At 41.5% G+C, this 25,166-nt stretch overlaps 1 protein-coding gene across 8 annotated transcripts in view; it reads right to left on the bottom strand.

Moving 5' to 3' along the window:
• TANC2 (tetratricopeptide repeat, ankyrin repeat and coiled-coil containing 2) overlaps positions 1-25,166 on the bottom strand; it is a 483,567-nt gene that overhangs the window by 149,971 nt on the left and 308,430 nt on the right. For all 8 annotated transcript variants that reach the window (XM_073683149.1, XM_073683148.1, XM_073683153.1 and 5 more), the window contains 2 exons: positions 17,799-17,870; positions 6,003-6,185 (listed from right to left, as the gene is read on the bottom strand). In XM_073683149.1, coding sequence (XP_073539250.1) covers positions 6,003-6,185; positions 17,799-17,870 — 255 coding nt within the window. The remainder of the gene's footprint in view (positions 1-6,002; positions 6,186-17,798; positions 17,871-25,166) is intronic.

The raw sequence follows: 25,166 nt of genomic DNA, 5'->3' as shown, positions 1-25,166 counted from the left end.
AATCTATCCTAAGAATAGGCCATCAATATGTGATTGTTGAAGGTGTGACACCCGGCACCCCTGCCAATCAGCTGTTCCAATACTGGTCAGAAGTGCTCAGTTGCACAGCCGCCCAACTCAATCAACAGTATAATGGCCGCGGTTGAATACATTATATCTGTCTCTATTGATTTGAATAGGGGACGGATGTGCAGTACCAGGTTGCGGCCACTAAATCGTTGACCACGCTGTACTGTGCAGCTCAACAACTGATCACTTCCGGCTGGTGATAGGAACAGCTGATTGGCAGGGGTTCTGGGTGTTGCAACTTCACTGATCAGATATTGATGGCCTAACCCAAGGATGGGCCATCAACGTAAAAGTCTCGGACGTCCCCTTTACTTTCCAAATACAATACAAGATTATCGTGAATGAGCGTTCCCAGAAATGCCTGTATAATGATAATCGTTATACAGGCAGCACGGTGGCTCAGTGGTTAGCACTGTACCTTTGCAGCGCTGGGGTCCTGGGTTCAAATCCCACCAAGGACAACATCTGCAAGGAGTTTGTATGTTCTCCCCGTGTTTGCGTGGGTTTCCTCCAGGTTCTCCGGTTTCCTCCCAAACTCCACAGACATACTGCTTGGGAATTTAGATTGTGAACCCCAATGGGGACAGCCATGATAATGTATGTAAAGCGCTGCGGAATATGTTGGCGCTATATAAAAATAAAGATTATTATTATTATTTAAACACATCAAATGCTCGTTTGTCAGATGAAATTGTCTTATGATTTGCCCAAAAGATCATCGCTTTCGGCAGTTTATCATCTTATGTAAACCGGACCTCAGGGTCCATTTACACAGACCGAACGGCGGCACAATATGACTGCCAATCAGTAAACTTTTACCAAATCGGTGGTCGTTTAGATGCCTGTGTACACAGGCAGACCAAAGTAAACAATGTGTACAGAGTTATCTGTAACAGTACGCTCAGTGCGCACAGGCTGCCATAGTTCTTGGCAGTACGAGTTTTCATTACACAAAACGATAATTTCTTACAATTTTTATTATGGCGCCATTTATTCCATGGCGCTTTACATGTGCAAAATACCGTTGAAAAATGTTCGGTCATCAAGTGATCAGCAGCCTGTTTACATTTCAAGATCATTGTGAAATGAGCATTTTTAACCAGGCTCGTTCACAATTATCTTGCCGTGTAAATGCAGCTTTACTTTAGCTCACCATTAGATTACAGTTGTCTGCATCCACGTACCTTGGTGAGTTACAATCATTGATCAATAGATCCCAGTAAATATTGTGGGATGAAAAAAGGATCAGGCATGTTTGATTCTAAAATGCCCCACCACTTGTTCCTATAGCAGATAAACCACAGGCAGAGCCATATGGCAGCGGCTTATAAACTTCACCACTCCTATGGTGTGTTAAGGAATCAATCATGTAAAGTGACCAGCATTGGGTGACGGCATACATTTTGGGGCAAGTTAAACTTATCCCAATGACAAAAAGGTCTAACAAAGTTTACATTGACTCAAATAACATAACACTGGTCCCAACAAAAGTGTGATTTGACACTTAACTTGACATTGGTTAATGGTTTGTGCAATGTTTAGTTATCTTAATCTTCTTAAGCGAGATGACCTGATGTGACAAGTTATCAAGACGATGCATTGGTGTCATGATAGCATTAGGTACAGATGTAGCAAAGGTTTAGGGCCCATTCAGTTGAGCTATGTTCACATTGACACAAAGCTAGGAGCGATAGCTAATACTAGAGAAGAGAGAGAGGATTCAAAAAGGTAAGATCTAAACAAACTGGAACTGTGGGCAGCAACTAACAGAATGGTTTTAACAGGAAGAAATGCAAAGTCCTACATCTGGGCAGGAAAAATGAAAAAAGCATATATACAGAAATGGAGGAATAGGGCTAAGCAATAGCACATGTGAAGAAGACTTGGATATACTAATAGATCACAGACTGAACATGAGTCAACAGTGTGATGCAGCAGCAAAAAAGGCAAATACAATTCTGGGATGCATTAACAGAAGCACAGAGTCTAGATCACGTGAAGTAATTATCCCCCTCTACTCCTCCTTGGTCAGGCCCATCTGGAATACTACAATATAGCTAATTGGGCTTGTTAGTAATGATACAGTATCTGATAACTGAAATAGCAGTGTATCAATTAAAAAGTAACTTTTATTAAATTATTTATAAAATCAAAGTGCAAGTGTTTATAGACTAACATGAATACAATGGAAGAGTGATCCACTCATACACTCCCTTTCTCCAAAGTCACACCCAATTTAAAGACATCAAGTGTTCAAATGACCTCTCATGTGTTAATGGTCGTCAAAAATACACACAATTCACGTATGTACAGGAAGGTATTTATTCACTAGAGTAGTCCTGCTAACAAGAGTCAATGGTCACTCAACAAAAAACACCTGATGATACATAGCAATGACCATACAAAACCAACATCACCTCAATAATAGATGAGCATGAAGGTCAGTGTCAAATATAATAAGAGATGCTTAATGGACAGGAGAAATGCAAAGGTAAATAATTTAATAAAAGTTACTTTTTAATTGATATACGGCTATTTCAGTCACCCATCTGGAATACTGCGTCCAGTTCTGGGCACCACATTTTAAAAAAGACATTGAAAAACTGGAGCAAGTTCAGAGAAGAGCGACCAGGATGGTGAGCGTACTGCAAACTATGTCCTATGAGGAACGGTTACAGGATTTGGGAATGTTTAGCTTGCAAAAGAGAAGGCTAAGAGGAGACTTAATAGCTGTCTGCAAATATCTGAAGGGCTGTCACACTGTAGAGGGATCAGCTTTATTCTCACAAAGAAAGACTAGAAGCAATGGGATGAAACTGAATGGGAGAAGATACAGATTAGAAAAAACTTTTTGACAGTGAGGGTGATCAATGAGTGGAACAGGATACCACGAGAGGTGGTGAGTTCTCCTTCAATGGACGTCTTCAAACAGAGGCTGGACAGACATCTGTCTGAGATGGTAGCGAATCCTGCATTGAGCAGGGGGTTGGACACAATGACTCCGGAGGTCCCTTCCAACGCTAACATTCTATGTTTCTATTGCATTTTACCCAATGACGAGTGTCTCTCTCGGGGCTTATTTTTGAAGCCCGAGAAAATGGGATTGGGTGTATGTGTTGACGGGGCCCTTGACTGTAATGATGCAGACAGAGCCACTATATGCTCTGTCAGACATAATTTTTAGAATTATACACCTATATGGGTCAGGCACCAATATCCAGTCGACCACATCTTGGAGCCTGCCTCAAATAGGCGGATACATCTGCAAATAGTGTCAGAGCACACAGTGGCTTCGTGAACATAGCCATTTTGGTCATTCATTGTGACACTCAACAATACGGCAACAAGTTGCTTTAGGTCACCTACATCAGAATAAATGGACTTTGACCACGGTCAAACAAAACCATATATATCACCAAAGTATCAGTGTGTGCAATTCTGATGCATGCGCGCATTTGTAAAAAAGCGTGGAGTTCGAAGCGTGAGCTCGTATGGACTAAGCTGCATTTGTTTATGTATTTCTTATAACCTTATGTCTTATGAAGTCCTTATGTGTTACCTGTACACATGTTAGGGACTAGGCTACACAGCTTGTCTACGAAATCACTGCCGCTAATCCACATGATACACAGGCGTCTGTACCATATTAAGAATTTAACACCGTCTGGTAGCAGCACCCGGCACTTATATAACACAGTGCCTTACTGGGATAGATGCAGGTTGCAGAGTCCGCATCGATCCCTAAAGCTAAATTTATGGCGTAGTGGCCCCTGTGGGAGGTGTATAACGCTGGGTGAGTCAGACCTGCAGAGCCTCATTACACAATCAAACCAGTTAACTCAATAAGCAAGTCTTTAAGCCTCTTAAGGTGACGGCATAAAGAAACGTACCGCCGCGGCAGATGCTCTATAAACACCAGCGCTAGTCAGGGTTAAAGCAGTTTTCTGCTTGTGAAGAATATACAGATGTACTTATACAGCAGCAAGGAAAATAATCAGGTGTCAAACAGCACCACCTAGCCAAGGACAGCGTGCAGGACTGCGGGGACAGGGAAGGCGTGCAGGACTGCGGGGACAGGGACGGCGTGCAGGACTGCGGGGACAGGGACGGCGTGCAGGACTGCGGGGACAGGGACGGCGTGCAGGACTGCGGGGACAGGGACGGCGTGCAGGACTGCGGGGACAGGGACGGCGTGCAGGACGGCGTGCAGGACTGCGGGGACAGGGACGGCTGCTCCACAGTAACAGTGCACCTGTGTGCGAGCATGGGAAGCAGACATTTTTTTTGTTCTACTGATTTATAACCAGTCTGCGTGCAGCCACTAAAAATAAAACTATAACTAGAAGACTATAGTCCCTGACATGACAGTCTCGTGTGGTATTAGAGGAGTTTTCAGGGATTAGAAAAAAAAAATAATTATTTTTCCAGAATGAGCATCACTCCATTGAAATGGTTTATATTGTTTCAATATACTTAAGCCAGCCATAATCGTTAGATGCCCATGGGCAAAACAATGCATGGGCCGATCATTGGGCCGGCAGCCATCTCATCTGACACTCCCATGCACTAACTCTGCGCAGCGCTCGTGTTCTCTATGAGAAAGTCTCTGACTGACATGTTAGATGTTGACTTTTCTCTGGGAGAACAATGCAATTGTCAGTCCAAAATCGATCCGGCGCGATCAGCATCTCTCCCGACCATCGGTCAGCCGGCGCCCCATACACATTAGATCATCGTGTGAACCCATTGATATCAGCGGGCTTGGCCGACAATAGTCTAATATCTATGGGGGGCCTTTAGGAAAAGTAGTTTGATTACTACAAATGACATTTAATCTAAAAAATAAAAAAAAATACATCAAAAGTGCCCTATACTGGATTTCTCCCTTCTGTCCAACTTTTTGTCCATAACTTGTGGTCACGTGTAATCAGCGAGGAAGGGCAGGAGGGGGCTTCTGTCGGACATACAGGCACTAATCCCCTGGCCACTACAAGGGTGCACCGAAGCCCCCCACCCCCATTTAATACAATTTTTGTTTTTTTGGCAATTAAACAGTTAAGCTCTATACAACACATTTGATTTTTATAGGGGCTAAGTCCCTTATATAATTGGTTTAATTAGTATTTTGGGGACGACAGCCTCCCTTTAATCTTGACGTCTCGATGGATGTTATATAATAATTACCTGTATTATAACGGCGCTCTTCCATTATTCATGCGCACAGGGAGAGGAGCCAGTGAGCCATACAATGAATCATAATGGTCTCTCACACCTCATATATATTATATACATCATTCAGTTATAGAAAAGAGTGGAGATAACACAATATAGGCACACAGGCGCATCTGAAGGGTTTGGGACAGAATATTATGTTATTCTCTAGTGAAGCACCTTACAAAACCAAACAAATTGAAGAGATCCTCAAAAAATACCGCGCAGCATTCAGGAGCCGATACAGGTCACATGAGAACCGCAGCGTTCTACCCGTTTATGCTTGCGCTGCAATAAGTATTGCCAGGATACAGGGCACGCCATGGGAATACAGTGACATATGGGATTGCAAAGTCACTTTTTTTTCCATTTCAGACACAGCGACTATGGATTTTTCTGCAACACGAAAGCTTGAAGCAACTAGATTTTCTCCCCATAACATAATATGAAAGTCACATAAGGGCGATATTAGCATTGCCATATGAATCATCTTTACATAGCGCCAACACAATCTATAGCCCTTTACCATCAGGGAGAACCAAACCTCCCAATGTATTACCGAACAGAACGTTACCATGATGATTGACACCTTAGTCCAAATACTATAGGGGAACATGGTGCTAAACTGATAAAAAAAAAAAGAAATAATGACAAAGATCCAATGCCAAACTCCGAAAAGCAGTGATTATACTGGTACTTGGGTTCCTCTTTAGCGGTCTTACCAGTTAGTTTCTTGACAGGTTGCAGCCGCACACTGATGGCTTGGTGGGTAAGGAGGGGAGAGGAGGGTAGCGAGCGGGACATGCCCTCCATTATACGTATATGTTGCATGCCCTCTGTCACAGGTAGGGGGGTGATGGAGTAGTCCGGCTCAAACGCACAGTCGTTTTCAGAAAAGGAGCCACCTGTTGGATACAAGCAGTAATTAATGAAAGATTCCCTAACATTTCAAGTACTCCGGTAACATGCAGAATACAATACACAGCATAAGAAAACCACAGGCCAGAGACATCAGGGCTAAAACTCAGATCCTACCAAAAGCGGCCTGAAAAAAGAAGTTCATGATTACATCCCAAACATACACCTGTAAAAAAAGAAAATCTACAGTATGTTGGTTAGATAGGACATGTTTTAGCATAAATATATAAGTATTCGCAGTGCAACCAGCCAGCAGCAGCAGTGGCGTCCCCAGCCAGCGGCAGAGTGCCCAGCCAGCCGCAGAGTGCCCAGCCAGCCAGCCAGCGGCAGAGTGCCCAGCCAGCCAGCCAGCGGCAGAGTGCCCAGCCAGCCAGCGGCAGAGTGCCCAGCCAGCCAGCCAGCGGCAGAGTGCCCAGCCAGCCAGCCAGCGGCAGAGTGCCCAGCCAGCCAGCGGCAGAGTGCCCAGCCAGCCAGCGGCAACCCCGGCATCCCAAAGTCCAGATAGAATGCAGCTTGCACTCGCCCCTTACTACTCCCCTGTTCCAAAATCAGTGGAAAAGCTTCAGTGACTCCAAATATAGTAATAGCTACGGTACCCCAAAACGGCAACCATCACCTCAGTCATTTTCACCTACTTGTTAAGAACACAATTTGGATAAACAGATCAATTTAGCAATTCAAAGGGAGTACCCAAATCTAGTTCAAAGCCTTTTATGTACCCCCATAATAGATAAAGAATTATAACCTGACATAGTTAATCCGTTACAAAAACAGAAATCTTTATTAATCACAGCAAACAAACAAATATATTAAAAATATGCCCCTTAAAAACCCTTTCTAAAGGGCAGTGCGGTACAAGGATGGTAGTATAACAGCACAATTATATATATAAGAAAAATACAATCAGTTACATATAACTACCAATAGTCACTATTATATGTAAATGCAGAGTATACAATGGATTACACATCAAGTTTGCCAGGTTATAAAGTCATATGGAACTGTGACTATCGCAATTTAATTAGTCATTCCTATACAGTAAATACCAAACATGTGCCATATTTTCAGTACCACACTGCCCAGTACCCCCATATTTTTAAGGGGCATATTTTTAATATATTTGTTTGTTTGCGGTGATTAATAAAGATTTCCATTTTTGTAACGGATTAACTATGTCAGGTTTTAATTCTTTATCGATTATGGGGGTACATTTTCACCTACTTGCTCTGCAGGGTGAGGCGCTGTTTGTGATGCTGCCACCTGATGGCTGTACACATTACAGCAAGCAGGCCAAAGACTGAAAACTCAGCTATTTGGCTTTGGGCAGCTTGTCTAAAAAAACAATCCAGTTCCAGTTGAGTAGTAGAATTGTCACCTGGCAGACTCGTGTAGACAATGGCATTTGGCGAGATTGAGCATAAGTCTCCCTGTATGCCCATGGTGGAAAGGAGTTCCCACCGAGCAGGGGTCAAGCATGAGCACTTCCACCACCATTCAAAGTCTATAGGGTTGAAACATCTGAGTGATGTACATGGCTGACTCAGGTCAGGCAACAGGACAACTCCTCAAAAGCAAAGAAAAGGATCATCAGAGTGAACTGCACTAATTTTATTAAAAGGCGCGTACCCCTTAATAAATTTGGTGCCATTTTCCGCCTCATTCATTCGATTTTCGCGTACGAGTGCTATTCGTGGTTTACACAGATAGCACTAGTACCTGTAATAGTCTATGGGGCCCTTCACACGTCAATGATTTTTCAGACTGCTGAGACATGAGCCATTCTCCCCACCATACTTCAGTTGGTTGACAGGTCCCAATGTACACACATAGGGGAAACCTGTCAATCATCTGTAGGGCGAAGAGAAGGCGGCCAGGGACCACATCAGACTAGTCTCCCTATAGTCCCTGGCCGAATTTTTAAACTGTGTGTTCTCGGAAAAAGGCAGATTCAGAGTAAAACATCCCGATATGTAATCGCAGAGCCGGTGTGTGACTCACATTGCCTGTGGTTCGGGCGGTATGAATTGAATGGTCTTTCAATCTGTGTACTAGTTGTTGCCATTTACCATCCTAGTACTCCGTCTGCATTTTTCCAACTTTTGTCACGCATGATGCAAACCTTGGAAAGTTCCAAGATTTCCAATGTTTTGCTACATTTTGGAATTTAGTTTACTCCAAAAACTGTTGTAAACTGCGAACTACTGTGTCCTAAAGAGCTTGACAACTATGGACGATATAAAAACACGGCAAATATAACAATATGGTAAAACTATAGACAACATAAAAATGATTCATGGCTCCTTTTATTAGACAGATATACCACCATCTGTTCCAGTAAGAATAAAATCTCCCGGTTTTAATAGGACCACCTGCTAAATAAGCAACAATCCTGTTTGCACTAAACACACAGCAAATATATTTACAGCTACAACAGCATCAACAACAACAGCATCTCCACATCCTCTAGGTGGGATTCTTTCTAAACGTATAGCCCGGGTTTAGGTTTATTGATAGCAAATAGCTTCACATATGGATAGACTACAGAGGACTGTACACAAATAACAAGTCTTATCTTTCTTCTGCGGAAGATAAGACAAGTCATTGCTATAGCAGCAGTCTGGGAACTCCGCCAAGTGCTTGGTTAATCTTCTCCTTCCATTATTACCCCATCTTTACTACCAATTTTACTATTGTATTCACAAGCCTTGTATTAAAGGGAAAGCAAAATCAATGCCGCAAAATGACAGTTCTATCAGTGAGGAACTTCACATATCCAAGTCTGTGCGCATGTGACAATGCGAGATTAGAGGAAAGTATTGTGTGTACGATATGGGAATGAGGTCGATCATATCCAGATGGACTTTAAAGGGAATTTGTCACCAGTTTCTTTAGCTACCACATCTGAGAGAAGCATAATGTAGGGGCAGAGACCCTGATTCCCACGATGTGTCACTTACTAAGCTGCTTGCTGCTGTTTTGATAAAATCACTCTTTTTTTCTGATGCAGATATAGCAGTTCTCTGAATAACCCCTCCACATCACTGACTGGCAGATTTCTGTATACACTGTGCATAGGCAGAAAGCTACCAATCAGTGCTGGGAGTGGGGTTATAAGGAGCTCATTAATATGAAAGACTACATAGCAGCAGGTTTACTAGTCTCTAGTGATAATATCCTGATAATAAACAGTGATTTTATTAAAACAACAGCAAGCAACCCAGTAAGTGATACATTATGTAGTTTTCAAATTCGGTGACCCCCTTTCAAAGGCTATAGACACCTCTACCAAGGAAAAAATTTATTTGTTTTACATAGGTTAGTCGTTATGTTGAGTTAAAAAAGTTGGACTACATTTCAGTCAGTAAGCTTTGTTCCCTTATTTTACATTCGATACTCCCAGTTTCAGACTTTTCTCTTGTGAGCATGTCCATCCCAGGAATACATGCTGGATTTGAGGTGTGTGTGTTCAGGTGGCTGATGTCAGAACTAGCTCTCATGTATCAGCACAGCTTCATACCTGGAATACGATTTGAGGTGTGTGTGTTCAGGTGGCTGATGTCAGAACTAGCTCTCATGTATCAGCACAGCTTCACACCTGGAATACGATTTGAGGTGTGTGTGTTCAGGTGGCTGATGTCAGAACTAGCTCTCATGTATCAGCACAGCTTCATACCTGGAGTGATTTACTTTTATATAGGTAGTGAAGAATCATGTACTTTCTAACCCATCAACAGCCTACATTAGCTGCACTTCCTAATAACTTCGATTTTTCCCCCCTGTTTAATTTTCACATAAAACCTCCTCCCTCTTCCTGTTACCTCAAACATTGAGAGAAGGGAAAACAGCAAAAAGGAGTCAGAGCCAAGAGAGATCAGCTATCTAGGTGCAGCAGCAAAAGGAGGACAACTGGAAATGAAATGTTATTAGAAATTTGCTTAACCCCTTCTGGACATAACATGTTTTCGTCTTTATTCAGGAAAGTGTTCTCACAATTGGACGCAGTGCCTGGTTCAATCATAGCAGGAGCTTAGCTTAACTGACAAGTCAATGTGTATGGCCATCTAATGTGTATGGTCGGTTTAACAGGCCTCCTGTTTAACAGGCCTCCAGCTCACAGGTCAAATGCAATAATAAGTGCATTAGAACAGCAATCGGAGTATTCAATGTATTGTTCAAGTTCCAAAGAGACAAAAAAAAGGAAAACAATTAGTAAAAATATATTTAAAGAAAAACAAACCACAAAATAAATAACATAAAATATCAAAAAAAAAATGTATACCAATTTTTGTATGGCCACATCCGGAACGACCACAGGAAATTAAAGTACAGCGCTCCACTATACAGAGCAGACCCATACAAAATGAACGAAGCGGAGGTTGAGCATGAACATGAGCACCTCTGCTCCATTCAAGATAGGGCTGTATAGAGCGCAGGTCTCAGGACACAGAGTCCCAATCTTGTGATCAATGGGGTGGGGGGGGGGGTCTGGTTGCTGGCATAGGGGACAGCTTTCAATTCTAGGAATTTAATTTTGATTTAATTCAAAAATTAGTTGAAAGATGTACACAACCTTTAAGTGTCTCCTAAAGCTACACATACTGAGGTTTATAATGTATGTTGTGCTCATAGGGACCATGGCTGCAGGCTTGTACAAGTCATGTATTGTCCATAAAGAACTAGGACATGGATCGGCCACCTTCAACACTCCAGCTGTTGTGAAACTACAACTCTCAGCCATTCTTGAGATATTAATACTTTTCTCTCGTTTGCAGCTTGTTGCTTTGGAGACCGACCACCTACCAGCTCTTTTCTATTGAACTTGTAAACACTGTTTTGAACCTGGCCACAATCGCTGTTACCGCTTAATCAGCTCAGTGCTTACAAGCTAGACAGGAGCAGTGGTCGGTCTCCTAAGCAACTAACTGTAAACAAAAGAAAAGAAGATTGTTAATATCTCAAGAACAGCTGCAAAATTCAATAAGCAGTAAAGTGCATGTTTTTCCATCACTACCTGACAATATCCACCCATGACGGTGGGAGTAACCCTGTACACACAATACACAGACGCTGAATAAATACACCGGTATCCGCCATAGACGCATTCAGAAGCATTTGATACATTTTCCTTCTGAAAGGACATACGGGCAGATAGCTTTTCTACCATGTAAACTATTTATCTGGGGAATGGTACAAATCACACAAACAATCAATAGGTTTTGCTTTTTCCTGCCTGAGGCCAGTCTGATCAATGTCCTGACATATGGAAGACATTTCCAGCATACTTTCACCACGACTAATTCATCTCCATAGATTATTGGTATCATCTGAATTATTGATGCGTTGATCTGGGATCTATGGTGGACTCCGGCTCCTGATTAACGTGCACTTATCACCATGGAGGTAGGAAACGAGCCGCAGCCAGAAAGCTCCCTCACCGATTATCTAGAGAGGGGGCGGACAGGTTAAAATCCAAACACTTTGATCCTTATTTCCGCACCTGCCATACAACTCAGATTCTATAGGAATTAGAAGGTTTGGAATAAGATGAGCGAATGGATACGCAGGAGCCTGGTACAGCGGCCACATCAGTAATCCACCCCTTAAGGCTCCATACACATTAGATTACCCCACTGATATCGATGGGCTCGGCCGACGGTCTAATGTGTATGGGGCGCCAGCCGACTGATGGTCAGAAGAGATGTTGATTTCAGACTGCCGACCGCATTGCTCTCCCCGAGCTAAGCCGCCGGCCAACCTGTCAGCTCCTGTGTTTGGCCAAACGATCGGTAAAAGCATTGTTCAGCCAAAGCCATCTAGGCTCCAGAGAATCAATTTTCTCATCTTCATTGGGCCCTGCTGTACAGGATCTAAACCTAGTATGGAATAGGTGACAAGTGCCTGTCTGTCCACTAGGTGGCAGTATAGCGGAGCTTATCACCAGCAGTCTGCAGTATTTTATACACCGGTCATATAGAGAACATCCTGACATCATCACAGCACTTACACAGTATTAGCCGGCCTGGAAACATATCAAAGGTTTATTATCATCCAGCCTGAACTAGATGCCATCATGAAGTCAGCGGGCTGGGACTCACAAGTGCATGTAATGACATACATTTCAAGAAGTAGATTAGAAACTTATGCAAGCCGTCCGCCCGCCTGTTCCAGATGAATTCCCAAAGTTTCTAGCTGTCAGTTTTTACACGGTTTTTGTAAGTAGAGAAAAGTTCTAACAAGATAATAAGCGGAGTCCTATACAGATGGCTCAGCAAGGCGTTCTGAGAGCCCGCATCTTCTGCTCTAAACCGTTTATTATTAAGAAAGAGGCAACATTTTATAGTAAAATCCCAAATTAAAAAAAAACAAAAACAAAAAAAAAACACATTCTCCCTAGGACAGAAAAAGGACTGTGTCTGGAGCGGAGTGTCTTCCTATAGTTTCCTAATTTGCATGGTCTCCTTTTCTATCCAAACGACCTGTGCTGACAAAGGATGCATTTACATAGACATTGTGTAGCTTGCAAATCACTTGCATCAATAAGTCCATTGGTCTATTCGCTTTAACCCCTTCACTTTTTGCACTCTCGTTTATTCCTCCCCTTCTTCCATAATATCTTAATTTTTCCCATCTATATAGCTGTTATAGCAAGGCTTTTATTTTTTATATATATATATATATATATATATATATATATATATATATATATATATATATATATATATTATATATTTGAAATGTTTAAAAAATGCGAATTTTGTAAATGAAAAGATTAGTCTTTGTCGCAATTTTCTGAGATCTATAGCATAAATAAAAAAAAAAATGTATTTACATTTTTTGGCATTTTTATTCCCAGAACGAGACTTGAACCTGCGATCTTGTGACTGCAAAAAATGCTGCTGTCAGAAATTGACAGGGTCATTCAAGTGGATAAATGGTGAAGAGCTGCCGGATAGGTGATAAGTAGAATGTATGACCACTAAGGCTATGTTCACACTAGATGTTTTTTCAGCAGCAAAACCTGATCTCTTGGCAGTAAAATTTCTGCCTCCAAAAAGCAGGTGTGAACATAGTCTTAGGCCCCCGCCGATCATGATAAATGGAGAACTGTGACCACGGATGACATTTTACTTTATGGTCAATGGAATCGGCAAGAGGTGCACTGCTCTTATCTTCATCAGTCACGTAGTCAGTGAATGAAAAGGTGGTCATACATTCGCACTGCCAATCCATTCACACAGGGGACATTTATCACCTGTGCTTAGGTGGAAAAAGAACTTCTCCGCTTTGGACAATCCTGACTTCTTAACAGTAAACTGAATAGAAATTGGCTCCTTGTTTGGGACCTCCAGCGATCAAATGTCATTGGAGAGAAAATCTGGTTGTAAGTGTTTAGTTTCCCTGCAGCCACCATGGGGAAAATTAAAGCATTGCTTGATGCACACTGAAATTAGTGGGATGTCTGAGTAATGGAAGACTGGACAGGTCCTCCAGAGAGACTGATCTTCTCCACTCTGTACAAGATGTCAGAATTTTGAATGTTGGACACCGCTTCATAGTTCAGACTTCCCAAATAGATTCTATAAACTAAACCTATAAACCAACTTACTCTGCAATCTGTTAAAAACTTACTTTTATTGCAAGGCTCAGCACATGCTAATGAGGCAGAACTAGTCCGGCTGGGTGTCTCTTCCACCACACTAGTCTGGCTGGGTGTCTCTTCCACCACACTAGTCCGGCTGGGTGTCTCTTCCACCACACTAGTCCGGCTGGGTGTCTCTTCCACCACACTAGTCCGGCTGGGTGTCTCTTCCACCACACTAGTCCAGCCTCCTTACAATCCCAGTTATGGTAGGACTGCCAACACGTTACGAGTAGGGTTGAGCGAGTATGTTCTGTCCGAGTATGCTCGGGCCGAGCTCCGAGTATTTACAGCTGCTCGGTGATATGGTTGAATCCCTCCCGTGTGCATGATTTGCAACTGTTTGACAGTTTTATTACATTGGAGGAATGTCTATTTCTTACACATTCCTCACATGTATTAAAGCTGTCAAACAGTTGCAAATCATGCACACGGGAGTGATTCAAGCATATCACCGAGCAGCTATAAATACTCGGAGCTCGGCCCGAGCATACTCGGCGAAAGGGTTAATAGAACATACTCGCTCAACACTAGTTACGAGCATACAAGAGATTTCAGCAGTCCTAACAAAATGGGGATTATATGTAAAATGTCAATTACGCCTGCCCAATGTGGCATGATTAGAGAATCTGATGAGGAACTGATGCATGACTAGTTTGGGGGAAGAGATGCTCCACTGGGCTAGTCCTGGCTTATTAGCATGTGCCGAGCTGGGAAAAAATACTACATTTTAAAGTTAGTAAGCCACATAAAAGCCTATCAGAATAAGAAGATCAGTACTGGGGCCTGTGCACACTTTGCAGATTTGTTGGAGTTTTTTTCTAAGCAGATTTGTCACAAAATCTGAAGGGATTCCTGATGCTAGCAAAGTGAATGAGAATCCTGGTCTCATGCACACGTTGCTTACAGTTTTTAAATCTACAGCATGTCAATTCATTCAGGGTTTTTGCCGCAGATTTCACTCATACTAATGAGTGGGGAAAAATTTGCACCAAAAACGCAAGTAAAAAACAGCAAAAACACGCCTATTTTATGTAGCGTTTTTCCTTCCAAGAGATGTACAAATTTCTGCACCAAATACTTAATGTGGGCACATACCCTTAGTTGTTTGGGACACTCAGGGGACCTGACAAGTTCCATTTAAAAATGTTTTTCCTTTCTTTCTTTTCTTTTTAAAGGTAGTCAAATTGTGGTAAATTACATCCCCTCGGGCAAACTTATCTTGGATTGGGTGCTTTCACACATGCAATTTTGGCCTTGTTCAAAAAGCACATGGAAGATACTGGTTTTTGGTGCTTTTTTTAAACTGATGGGGCTTTTTAATTAATTGGGCATTTATTACGCTATTTTTTATTAACTGTGCCCTCAGATATATGGCTTTACTTCTGGCTTTTGATGCAGATTTTGAAGCCAAAGCAAGGAGCGGATAGAAAAGATTAATAAAGGAAAGCTTCTACTTCCATTCTCTTATTTTAATCCACTCCTAGTTTGGAAGAACCCTAGTAATAAAGACTAATGGCATCAATCCATGCAAACGATCCTCTAAACTGTAGCAGGTAAATCCTAATTTTCTGTGGTTAGAACTTATTCTAAAGTGGGGAAAAACTGATTAGAGAAAAAAAATGTCTAAGTCTATTGATATGTATGATTGCTCCTACAATGTTAGCCTCCAGGTCTGCAGAGATGAATATTACACTGCCTAAAGTCAGCCGGCTTGAAATTCCTGGAGAGACCATGGCTGGGATTAGATTTCAGTATTGCGGCATGAAATATCTCGGGGAAGGGTAACCCAATTAGTGCGAGTTCCTGGATGATGGATGAGGACAGAGGAGTAAAGTCTCGGATTGCACTGAATGATCACAGTCACTGTGTCTATTAACCTTGGTAATACATTGGGGCATCCCCGGCCATGACTAGGGGATTTGCAGGAACTATTCTTAAAAGGGAAACCTCACTGCACTCATGTGATGGAAAATGTGTGTGCGGTGGACAAGAAATGCAGCTTCATTACCAAAAGAAACAGACGTTATAAATTAAGATTAGTATACAAGTTTACTCATACATATAAAAAATATAGAGGAAAAGGCAAAAAAAAAAAAAAAAAAGAAGAGATTCTGTGTGTTAATGAAGCATTGAAATATCTAGAGTTTCCAACCACAAACAGCTACTATAGGAGCCCCGTACTTCTGCCATCACACATTCAGCAGGTTACAGACTACAAGACCGTGCTTATAGTCTAAAACCAAGGAGACGTAGGTCTCCATCGGAGCAGAATACACAAAGCAGTATATTTTTTATAAAATTTTGCTTCCTTTTTTGTTTTTGTTGAAAATGCATAGGAGCTATGCAAAATGGTTGTATATATTGATATATTTATTAAATTGTCACTACAATTTCAATGCTTACATAAATCAATAGTATGAGAAAATGTAAGACTAATATTTAGAGAAAAATGCCTCTTTCCCCATTTATGAGCCACTTCTCTCCACTATGAAATATGTCTTGAGAGAGAAGACAGACTTTCCCTATGTTATTTACATGTACTATTACTATTTACTTGCTGCAGGGTACATGCTCATTTTGTTTTTATCTTGGATTTTGTCTGTGAAATGACCTCAGTGTGAACATGGTCTTATACACTTTGCACGTATACCAGCTTATAGTCAGGCTCATTTTTTTGGTTTTGCTGTCATTTCTTGTACTTTGTACAAACAGTGGTGTGACTCCAATTTCTGAGCTAAGTATTTCATCTGTATAGCTTCCCACGGATGGGCGTCTCAGTCGGGACCCTGTCCTGCTCTGCCCTTATTCACATTGACATCGTACGACACATGGTAAGGTTTTAATACTAGACAGGATAGGACCGTCCTGATGGGTACACCTTGTCACGGTGGGATGGCGTTTACTCCTTTTTTATCAAAATAGCATTAACTAAGTACCCTATGTTATTTACATGTACAATCACCATTTACGTGCTGTAGGGTATGTGCTCATTTTTTCTTGGGTTTTGTTTGTGAAATGGCCACAGTGTGAACGTGATCTTGCAGTTTGCACATATACCAGCTTATAGTCTGGCTCATTTATTTGGTTTTCCAAGCCTTTGTTTATAGTCTTAAACCATGGAGACACACAAGGTCTCCATCGGTGCTGCATACACAAAACAGTATTATATTTTTTATTACATTTGCTAAATTTTTGTTTTCCGTAAATGCGCTGGAGCTATAAAACTGATTGTATAGATCAATATATCTATAAAGTTGTCACTACAATGTCAATGCTTACATAAATCAATAGAGCAATATAAGAAACTGTGTGATATATAATAGAGAAAAAGGTTTCTTCCCCACTTATGAGCCACTTCTTCTCCGTACTCTGAAATAGGTCTTGGGAGACAAGACAAACTTTTCAGCTCACTAAGGAATCAGGTTACATCCTACCCATAGAAATCTATGGAGATGGGAGGAGAAGGAGGATGTGCAAATGGAGACGGTGCTCCTGCTTTCTAGCACATTTTTTTTCCCCAGTGCTGAATTCACAGCTACACTGCTCAGTACAGCTATGGCTTGTTCTCTATGCTGCAGCCATTTCTGAGGATCTGCTACAGTGAGACAGGGGAGAAGGATCTGCTCTTCTCTTTTTTTGTGAAGAGTCACACAAATAGTCATAGTGTTCATCCAGTCTCGATCTGAGCTAAGGGGGAAAATGAAAATTAGAAATGAAGCATGCAGGAGGGGAAAACTGGTTAAAAATGCAGGATACAAGTCATATACAGAAAAGAAGATATAGTGCAAAAGACAAGAGGGAGAATAGAGGTACATGTTCGAATTCTTGATGACAAATTTATAAAAATTGTTACATTTCTTTCTTTTATGTGACTCTACAATTCTTTTCATAGCAGAGGGTGCAACTGGGAGTGTTAGATCGTCTTATACAGCCAAAAATGTATACTGTCCCAACTTACCTTGTGAAGCCCGGCCGTGGCGGGAGTCTACACTGTGCTGCCTCCTCTCTTGTGGCTCCTCATTCCCCCCATCTAGAAGAGAAGAAATAGGTGAGCGAATGTGATAGAAATCTTCTTCCCACAATAAGACACTTAATGCCCTGAAACACACTAACTGGAAAATGTGAAACCAACGTCTATCTAGTATTACACAATATAAACTGGTTCTGGATGAACAATCTGAGAAACATGTTCAGGCACCTCTGATGATCTATTAGCTAGCACCATTGAAGATTCAGGTCAAGAACAACTTCAGCAAACAAGAAGCGAATGATGAGACTCCCTAACCGGTATATGAAATAGACAGCGTGCTTCCTGGCTTGATTGAAACAATATACAACCTCATCTTTTAGATCAAGACCAAGGGCACCGAGCAAGAGATCAGACCATGAAGACCACTGACCAGGTATGAAACATTAGCCCGGTTGTCCACTCATTGGAGTCATTCGTCCTGCTAGGTCATCACAAAGTTGTTTAAGCCATAAAGTAATCCAGTCCACAACCTGTATGCACAAAACTTCAATACCAAACAAAAAGCTAATAATTTACTTGGACTGGGCAGCGATTAGCGATCAGACAGACAAAAATCAGGAAAAATAGTTGTATCCATGAGGCAAATGGTTAATATACTGCTCAGTAATAATAATAAAAAAAAAGTTTAATGCCGTTTTCTTTGCAAAAAAACAGCAGCGATAAACTTAAGAGTGTGCCTGGCGGTGGGGCGAGCGCTGATTGATAGCGTGAGATCATGGCTGTACACAGAAACTCTGCAGTGCAGTCTGCCTAATCTATTCTGCTGCAGTTTCCTCTGTGTCTACGAAGACTGGAAAGACTACTAGAGGAATGGCGAGATTCGGTGACATGCCCTTCAGCAATCATATTCTATATAGTGTCTAAATCTGACTGAACCTGGCAGGATCTGACCGAAGAATAGCAGAGGCGTCACAAGAAGCTACGAAATCAAGCAGGACAGCTCACCTATTACGTGCCATTTATGATATTGATGGCCCATGGGGCAACCTCAGGCACCAGGAGTCCAGGGATGACTACCACTTATGCAATACCTAGGTTTATTTTTGCCACAGCGATCACGTATGTTTCATACTTTCAGGAAGTCTCATGCCTTGAAATAAAAGCTGCAGTCACTATGCCGTGAGATAAGAGCTGCAGTCACTAAAGGCCCACATATGCCATATCAGCCAACATGGGGTCTTTCCGACTCAAACTTTCTGACCTTTATCTCCCGCAATATTATGTGTCGGGAGGGAGATAAAGGATAGGCAATTTCAATTTCTCTGCTGTCCCATGAACATTAAGCCTTGTACAAACGATGGCGGGGAGTCGGAGACGTAGTTGACGGCCAAATGAGCTTATGGCCAGCTTAAGCTGTAGTGCTGCCAGTGGGTGCAACAAAGCTCCAAACCACACTAACGAAGCAGTTTCTTGTGTTTCCTTTTTTTGGGACAGAAGTACAATTCAGCTAGGAATTACTACACTTGATCTGGACGAGACTGCTCATTACCAGATATGTTGTTTAATGACAAAAAAATAGTTAGCACAAGACAAGCTGGACCGGGCTGATCGGAATATATTTAAAAGAGAGGAAAACATAACTTTCCACTGTGACTTCTATGAAATATGAAAAAAAGGAGTGAGTATTTTCCTTAAAGGGGTATTTCCCATCTTCAAAATCCTATCCCAATATGTAGTATTTGTAATAATAACTTTAGCGAGTACCTCCAATTAGAAATGTAGTATATAGTTTTTTTTAAGATTCGCTATGCTGTTTACCCCATGTGCAGGGCATTGCAGTAGTTTAGGTATCCATGGATACTACCACTAACCGCTAACTGTCACTATGTGACTAAGCTACTGCAATGCCCTACACATGGGGTAAAGCAGCATAGCGAATCTTAAAAAAAACGATATACTACATTTCTAATTGGAGGTATTCGCTATTATTATTACACCGACTGCATATTGGGATAGGTTCTTTGAGATAGGAATACTCCTTTAAGGGGAAACTGTCGGCATGTTTTTTTTACAGATGAAACTAGTAATGTCTGTATAGATGCTTGTCCCCAAATAAAAATGATATATTTCTTTTTGTAGACGCAAATCTAAATTAGAAGCCATATGAATATCAGGATCAAAATGCACAGGGGGAAGATACACTGGGGGGAAAAACAGCTCAAGTGCATAGACACGCCCTCAGTGCACTTTCATCCTGATTTGCATGTGGCTTTTACACATGATTTCTCATGACTGACATGTCAGACCTCTACAAAAGAAAAACAATTTTTATTGGGGGAAGAAAATCCTATATAACTATATGTCAAAACATGATGACAAGTTTCCTACAAGGTTATACAGGTTGAACCTGTCGAACTCGCCAGTACCGGCTGACCATTTAATGCTTATAGGGGCCTTTGATTTCTACCCCAACGACAGATGTCGGTAAGATGAGGAGCAGGCAGTTGTTTCAATTGGCAAATCCATTAGTTCTCTGGTGAATGAGCTGCTGCCAGGGGCGAGTCTGGCAGCACCTTTTGGTACATTTAGATGTGACGATTTGTCAATGCACCATTAAAGAGCGCCGATCACAGCAGCCGTTTACACAGGCCTATGAACAATGATGTTGTGTCCCTGTACTGTGTTATGTTATCAGCATGACATCTGCTTACACAGGGTGGTGATCTGCCTTTGACCGTCCCTAAAACAAATCAAACCACCCAACAACAGTTTTGTCAATTCGTTGGGTGACCACAGGTATGTTTACACCAGCAGATAATTGGGAACAAGCGTCCACATGAATGATCCAATGCTGATTACTGGTGTAAATGCACGATTACTCCGCTCTATATATTGAGCACACATGCAGAGCCGAGGGTGCATGTGTTTGGGAGATCAAGAGAGAGCAGTCAGCCCTACACCTTGGATAGTAGTCAGCCAAAAAAATATTTGGCCAACAGCTATCCCTTCTGACTGTACTAATAGATGGTACCAGAAGATGGTTGACTCATCCCGCCATAGTAGACATGTTTGGCCGATATTCATTTTGTGTGTTTGGGTGCCTTTAGTTCTCAAGTCACTAACTGATAAAATGAGCAGTGCATGGAAATCTAATTCAAATGTGCAAAAATTACAGTTCTTTAAAACCCCCACAATTCTACCAAACCATAAAAAAACTGGAGAAATGCTAATGCTGGTGTTCTGCAGTGAATACATTTAGTCTGGAATTTCTATGACTGCATATTCATGAAATGAATCCATTCAGTGTTACGCGCTGGGTCTTGCTCTGTACTTTTAGTACAAAATTGCAGAGTGCTGTTTAAAAGAAAGGAGGCGCAGACGGGGAGCGAACGTCTCCCAGGAGAGTAAAGAGCACTGAGGTCACATACTTAAAAATTAAACAACTGGCTATTTCTTTGCATACCGAATCCCCAGCCATGTCCTGGGTAACCTTGAGACTTGTCGAAAACACGGTGTCTGCTCTGTTTACATGCAAACAGTATTAAAGCCCGACAACTGCATAAAACATGTATGAATGTAACATGTTCCTGTTGCTGGGGTGGGAGACAACATTTTTTTGGAGATACAAAAATATACCCTTCTAGCTTTTTACCAAGCAGAGTTAGGATTGCAGGAGAGACATTCTAATAATATATTTTATCATTCAAAATTCAGGATCGACCCACTATCTAATATGTATGGGGATCTCGAAACTGCCTACTGATAGATTACATCAGGGATCGCTGGTTGGAGGTCAATCGCCTAACCCTTGATTCTAGCAGCAGAAGACAGGAAACCTTGGCCGATCGTTCCTGTGTATGGGGGAGTGAAGAATAGATCTTTGAATGATCTTTCACAAAACATTTCCCATAATTCCTGAGAAGATCCCTCTTCCGATGATGATCAGATGCGTTATAGGATATATGGAATACAATTTCTATGACAACTCCTTCCAGATTCCATCTATGCACCAGGGAGTTCGCTATAAAAACCTTGATCCTTATTTGCAGGGGGTTGTTAGGTTTTATTCATATATCCGTGGTTCAGACAGGCAGCACACGGAAGCAACATGGACATGTGTGCTGTTTGCTTGAAACGTGGACCCATTCAATAGAGAAGGGGATACACAAAAAAATAAAAATGTGTCACCCGTTTAAAAAAAAAAAAATCATAGCATGTGGAAAATAAATGGATGTGTCAATTAGACCTTGTTCAGACGCCCATATTTTTGGTCAGCGTGCTCACTAGGAATGCAATGGACTGCACATGGAAAGCACACTGACTAATGATAGTTAATGAAGACATGCACAAGAGTGATTTTCCACATGAACCGGTGATTTGTACTGATAAAAGTTGAAACATGTGCTAGTCTGGTCTATTTACTGATCAAAATAGTGTAATAGCAGGCAGCTCTTGCACTTATCTGCCATGCGGATGAGCTACCTTAAGCATGCAATAGCTCCTGCACTTATCCACCATGTGGACGAGCTACCTTAGACATTTAATAGCAGGCAGCAACTACACCTATCCGTCCGCCATGTGGATAAGCAACATTAGACGTGTAGTAGCAGGCAGCTCCTGCACCTATCTGCCGTGTGGACGAGCTACCTTAGGAATGTAATCACTCCTGCACCTATCTGACATGCGGATTAGCTACCTTAGGCATGTAATAGCTCCTGCACCTATCTGCGATGTGGAGAAGTTACCTTAGGCAACCTCACCATACAAATTTGATATAAGCAGACCCTGCAGACCAGCATATAATTTAAAAGGACTAACCAAACATTAAGGAAAGTCTGTCAACACAAAATGATGCTCAAACCCAAGTACAGAAGCTCAGATCACCTTGGAGTGGCCAAACAGTTCAGTGACAATTCCAATGACTTGTTTTGCATTTCTCTCCACCCTTCTCTAGCTTATGTAAAGCCAAAACTGTTAATCAAGAAAAAGAAAATCGGAAACAGATGGAAAACAAGAAAGTGGGAAAGTGCACTCAGCTGTTCAGGCTTTACAAGAAGGCTCAGGGTGACTGTTACCATAAAATGACTGTTCAAACCAAGCACAGACTCCCTTTAATGTCTGGTTAGGTAAAAGCAGCAATACAAATTATACACTTGTCTGTAAAGACTGCTGACACTAGGACTGGGTGACTATTATATGCTTTGCCCAAGGAGCCTTTATCTGACATGGGGTCTATACACTGTATAAACTGATGGATAAAAAGCAGGAAAGACTTCATACAATGCATCATGGAAGAAACCAAAGGAAGGAAGGAGACAGAAAATTGTCAGATAAATACAGGAAACATTTCTAAGAAAGTATATAGAATGAAAGGTTCATGCTCAGAGTCTGGATTAGGGATCATGGCAGCTGCCTACCAGAACGAACACGATAAACCCTACACAGCATACAAAAGGTTTACTAAATGGGAGTCAGAAAAGATCAACTCCAACTCTTAATAAGGGTATAATAGCCATCTCAAGAGTCATCCATATGTGCAGAAATACATGTTATAAAACTAAAGTATAGCATTTTATATAGTGGTCTCCGACCTGCTACAAAATCCCAACTATTCGGATGCCTTGAGAGCAGCAGCTTTCTGGGAGTTGTAGTTCTGCAACAGCTAAAGACTGTAAATCGAAGAACAGATGTAAATAGTTAAATTATGGAAGACATGCATAGCCCTGTGCTTAATACAGAGAAAACATCTAATACACAAAGCAAATACAAATAAAACCCGAACACTGCTACAGAATAAACCACTTATCACAATAAAGTCCTCCTTGCTGAAAACACTGAACAGCTGGTGAGACAAAAAACAATGATATTTAGATAAATACAAGAAACTATTTTTCAGACCAGAAACATAAAAGACCACTTGATGTTGAGATTCCACTCTGCACAGGTAGCAGTTTTTAAAAATCTACAGAACCAATAGAAGGATCATCACACCTGTCTTACTTTCCATTCTGAAACAGACTAGATGAGGACATTCGCTTCAGTAGTGGAAACGCGTGGAAAAATTCCTTTCACAAAATAGATTTTATTCTTACAAAAACATTTCTTTGAACTGGATAAGTGACCTTTCTTCTATGCAATGTTAGAGTTTCGCCTTTTCCCGGCAAGCCCCAAGAAGAAGCTGACAGGTGAAACTTCAAGTTGGTGAACTGACCTGGAGAATGTTTTTATATGCGATTTTTAAGGAATCTTTTTGGTTAGTAGAATAAAATCCCTTTAGCAGATGACGTTTTGCCCATGTGTCTTCAGTACTGGGGGACAGGTCCTCATTTTTTCTATTTTAGGAATGGGAAGGAGGCTTGACGTGGTGATACATCATATAGCCTTGTAGATTTTAAAAAAAGTGCACTGGTTTCAGTTACTGGACTGGAAAGTCAGCTAAGTTCTCAAATTGTGCGCACCTAGTGATAAAGCAGAAAACATATGTACATACATAAAGGTGTATAATGGTTGATTGGGAGAAGGAGGCACATACTCGGCATTATAATTAACAATACCTCTTTCTAAAAGTTGGGTCACTGCTGCAGTAATTTGCTAAAAGACCTGCCGTAAAATCCACAACTGAATTATGGCTGTAGTGCAGTATATTTCTTTACCGACCTAGAAATGACATTAAATAAAAGGTCTTTATTCGTTTTATAGTAGCTAGTTGGCCAATATCTATATCCATGTAGTGCAGTTGGGGTAATGGCACCCTGGGTGGGCTGCTGGCTGTATACTCGCTTGCCCAGTCGGTCTGCACGCTTTTCACTCTTGTTAGGAGCACTTCTCCAGCATCAGTGCTTGCGAGGCAGCACAACCATTATTTATTCATTACTAAACTGTCACTAATTTGCTCTCTTGCTCCACTTTGATGTGTTTTCTTGGAGCCTGCCAGTTCTCTTTAAGGAGCAGAATGATATGAAGTGTAATCCTTTTCATCACCCGAGTCTTCTCAGGACAGACCGAGTGGCAATAGGCATTTAACACTATAAAGTACAGATCTCGCATGTGCCTTTACCATCGGGCCTCTCACCCAATATGCTTTTAAGTGCACAAATCCATCATAAACCAGAGCAACTAAACACCGTGCGCTTCTGAGCGGCTCTACGATAATGACAGCCCGGTACGATGGGATATTATTTGTGTGCTCTCCAGTCACATTTATTGTCCAAGTGACTTCAATCACCTGAAACCGTTCTCCCCCTAATCCATAATGTCAGTGGGTGAACATGAGATAAGCCCCGTAGGATTGACACTTTGCCATTTACAAGGCAATCCATTACTAGGTGTGAGCTTCCCTTTGGTTGCATGACTATT

This window comes from Phyllobates terribilis, unplaced genomic scaffold, assembly GCF_046119375.1.
Source record: "Phyllobates terribilis strain yellow unplaced genomic scaffold, ASM4611937v1 Scaffold_5__5_contigs__length_657084704, whole genome shotgun sequence".
NCBI classification, from domain to species: Eukaryota; Metazoa; Chordata; class Amphibia; order Anura; family Dendrobatidae; genus Phyllobates; species Phyllobates terribilis.
This window is presented reverse-complemented; position numbering and strand designations above follow the sequence as displayed.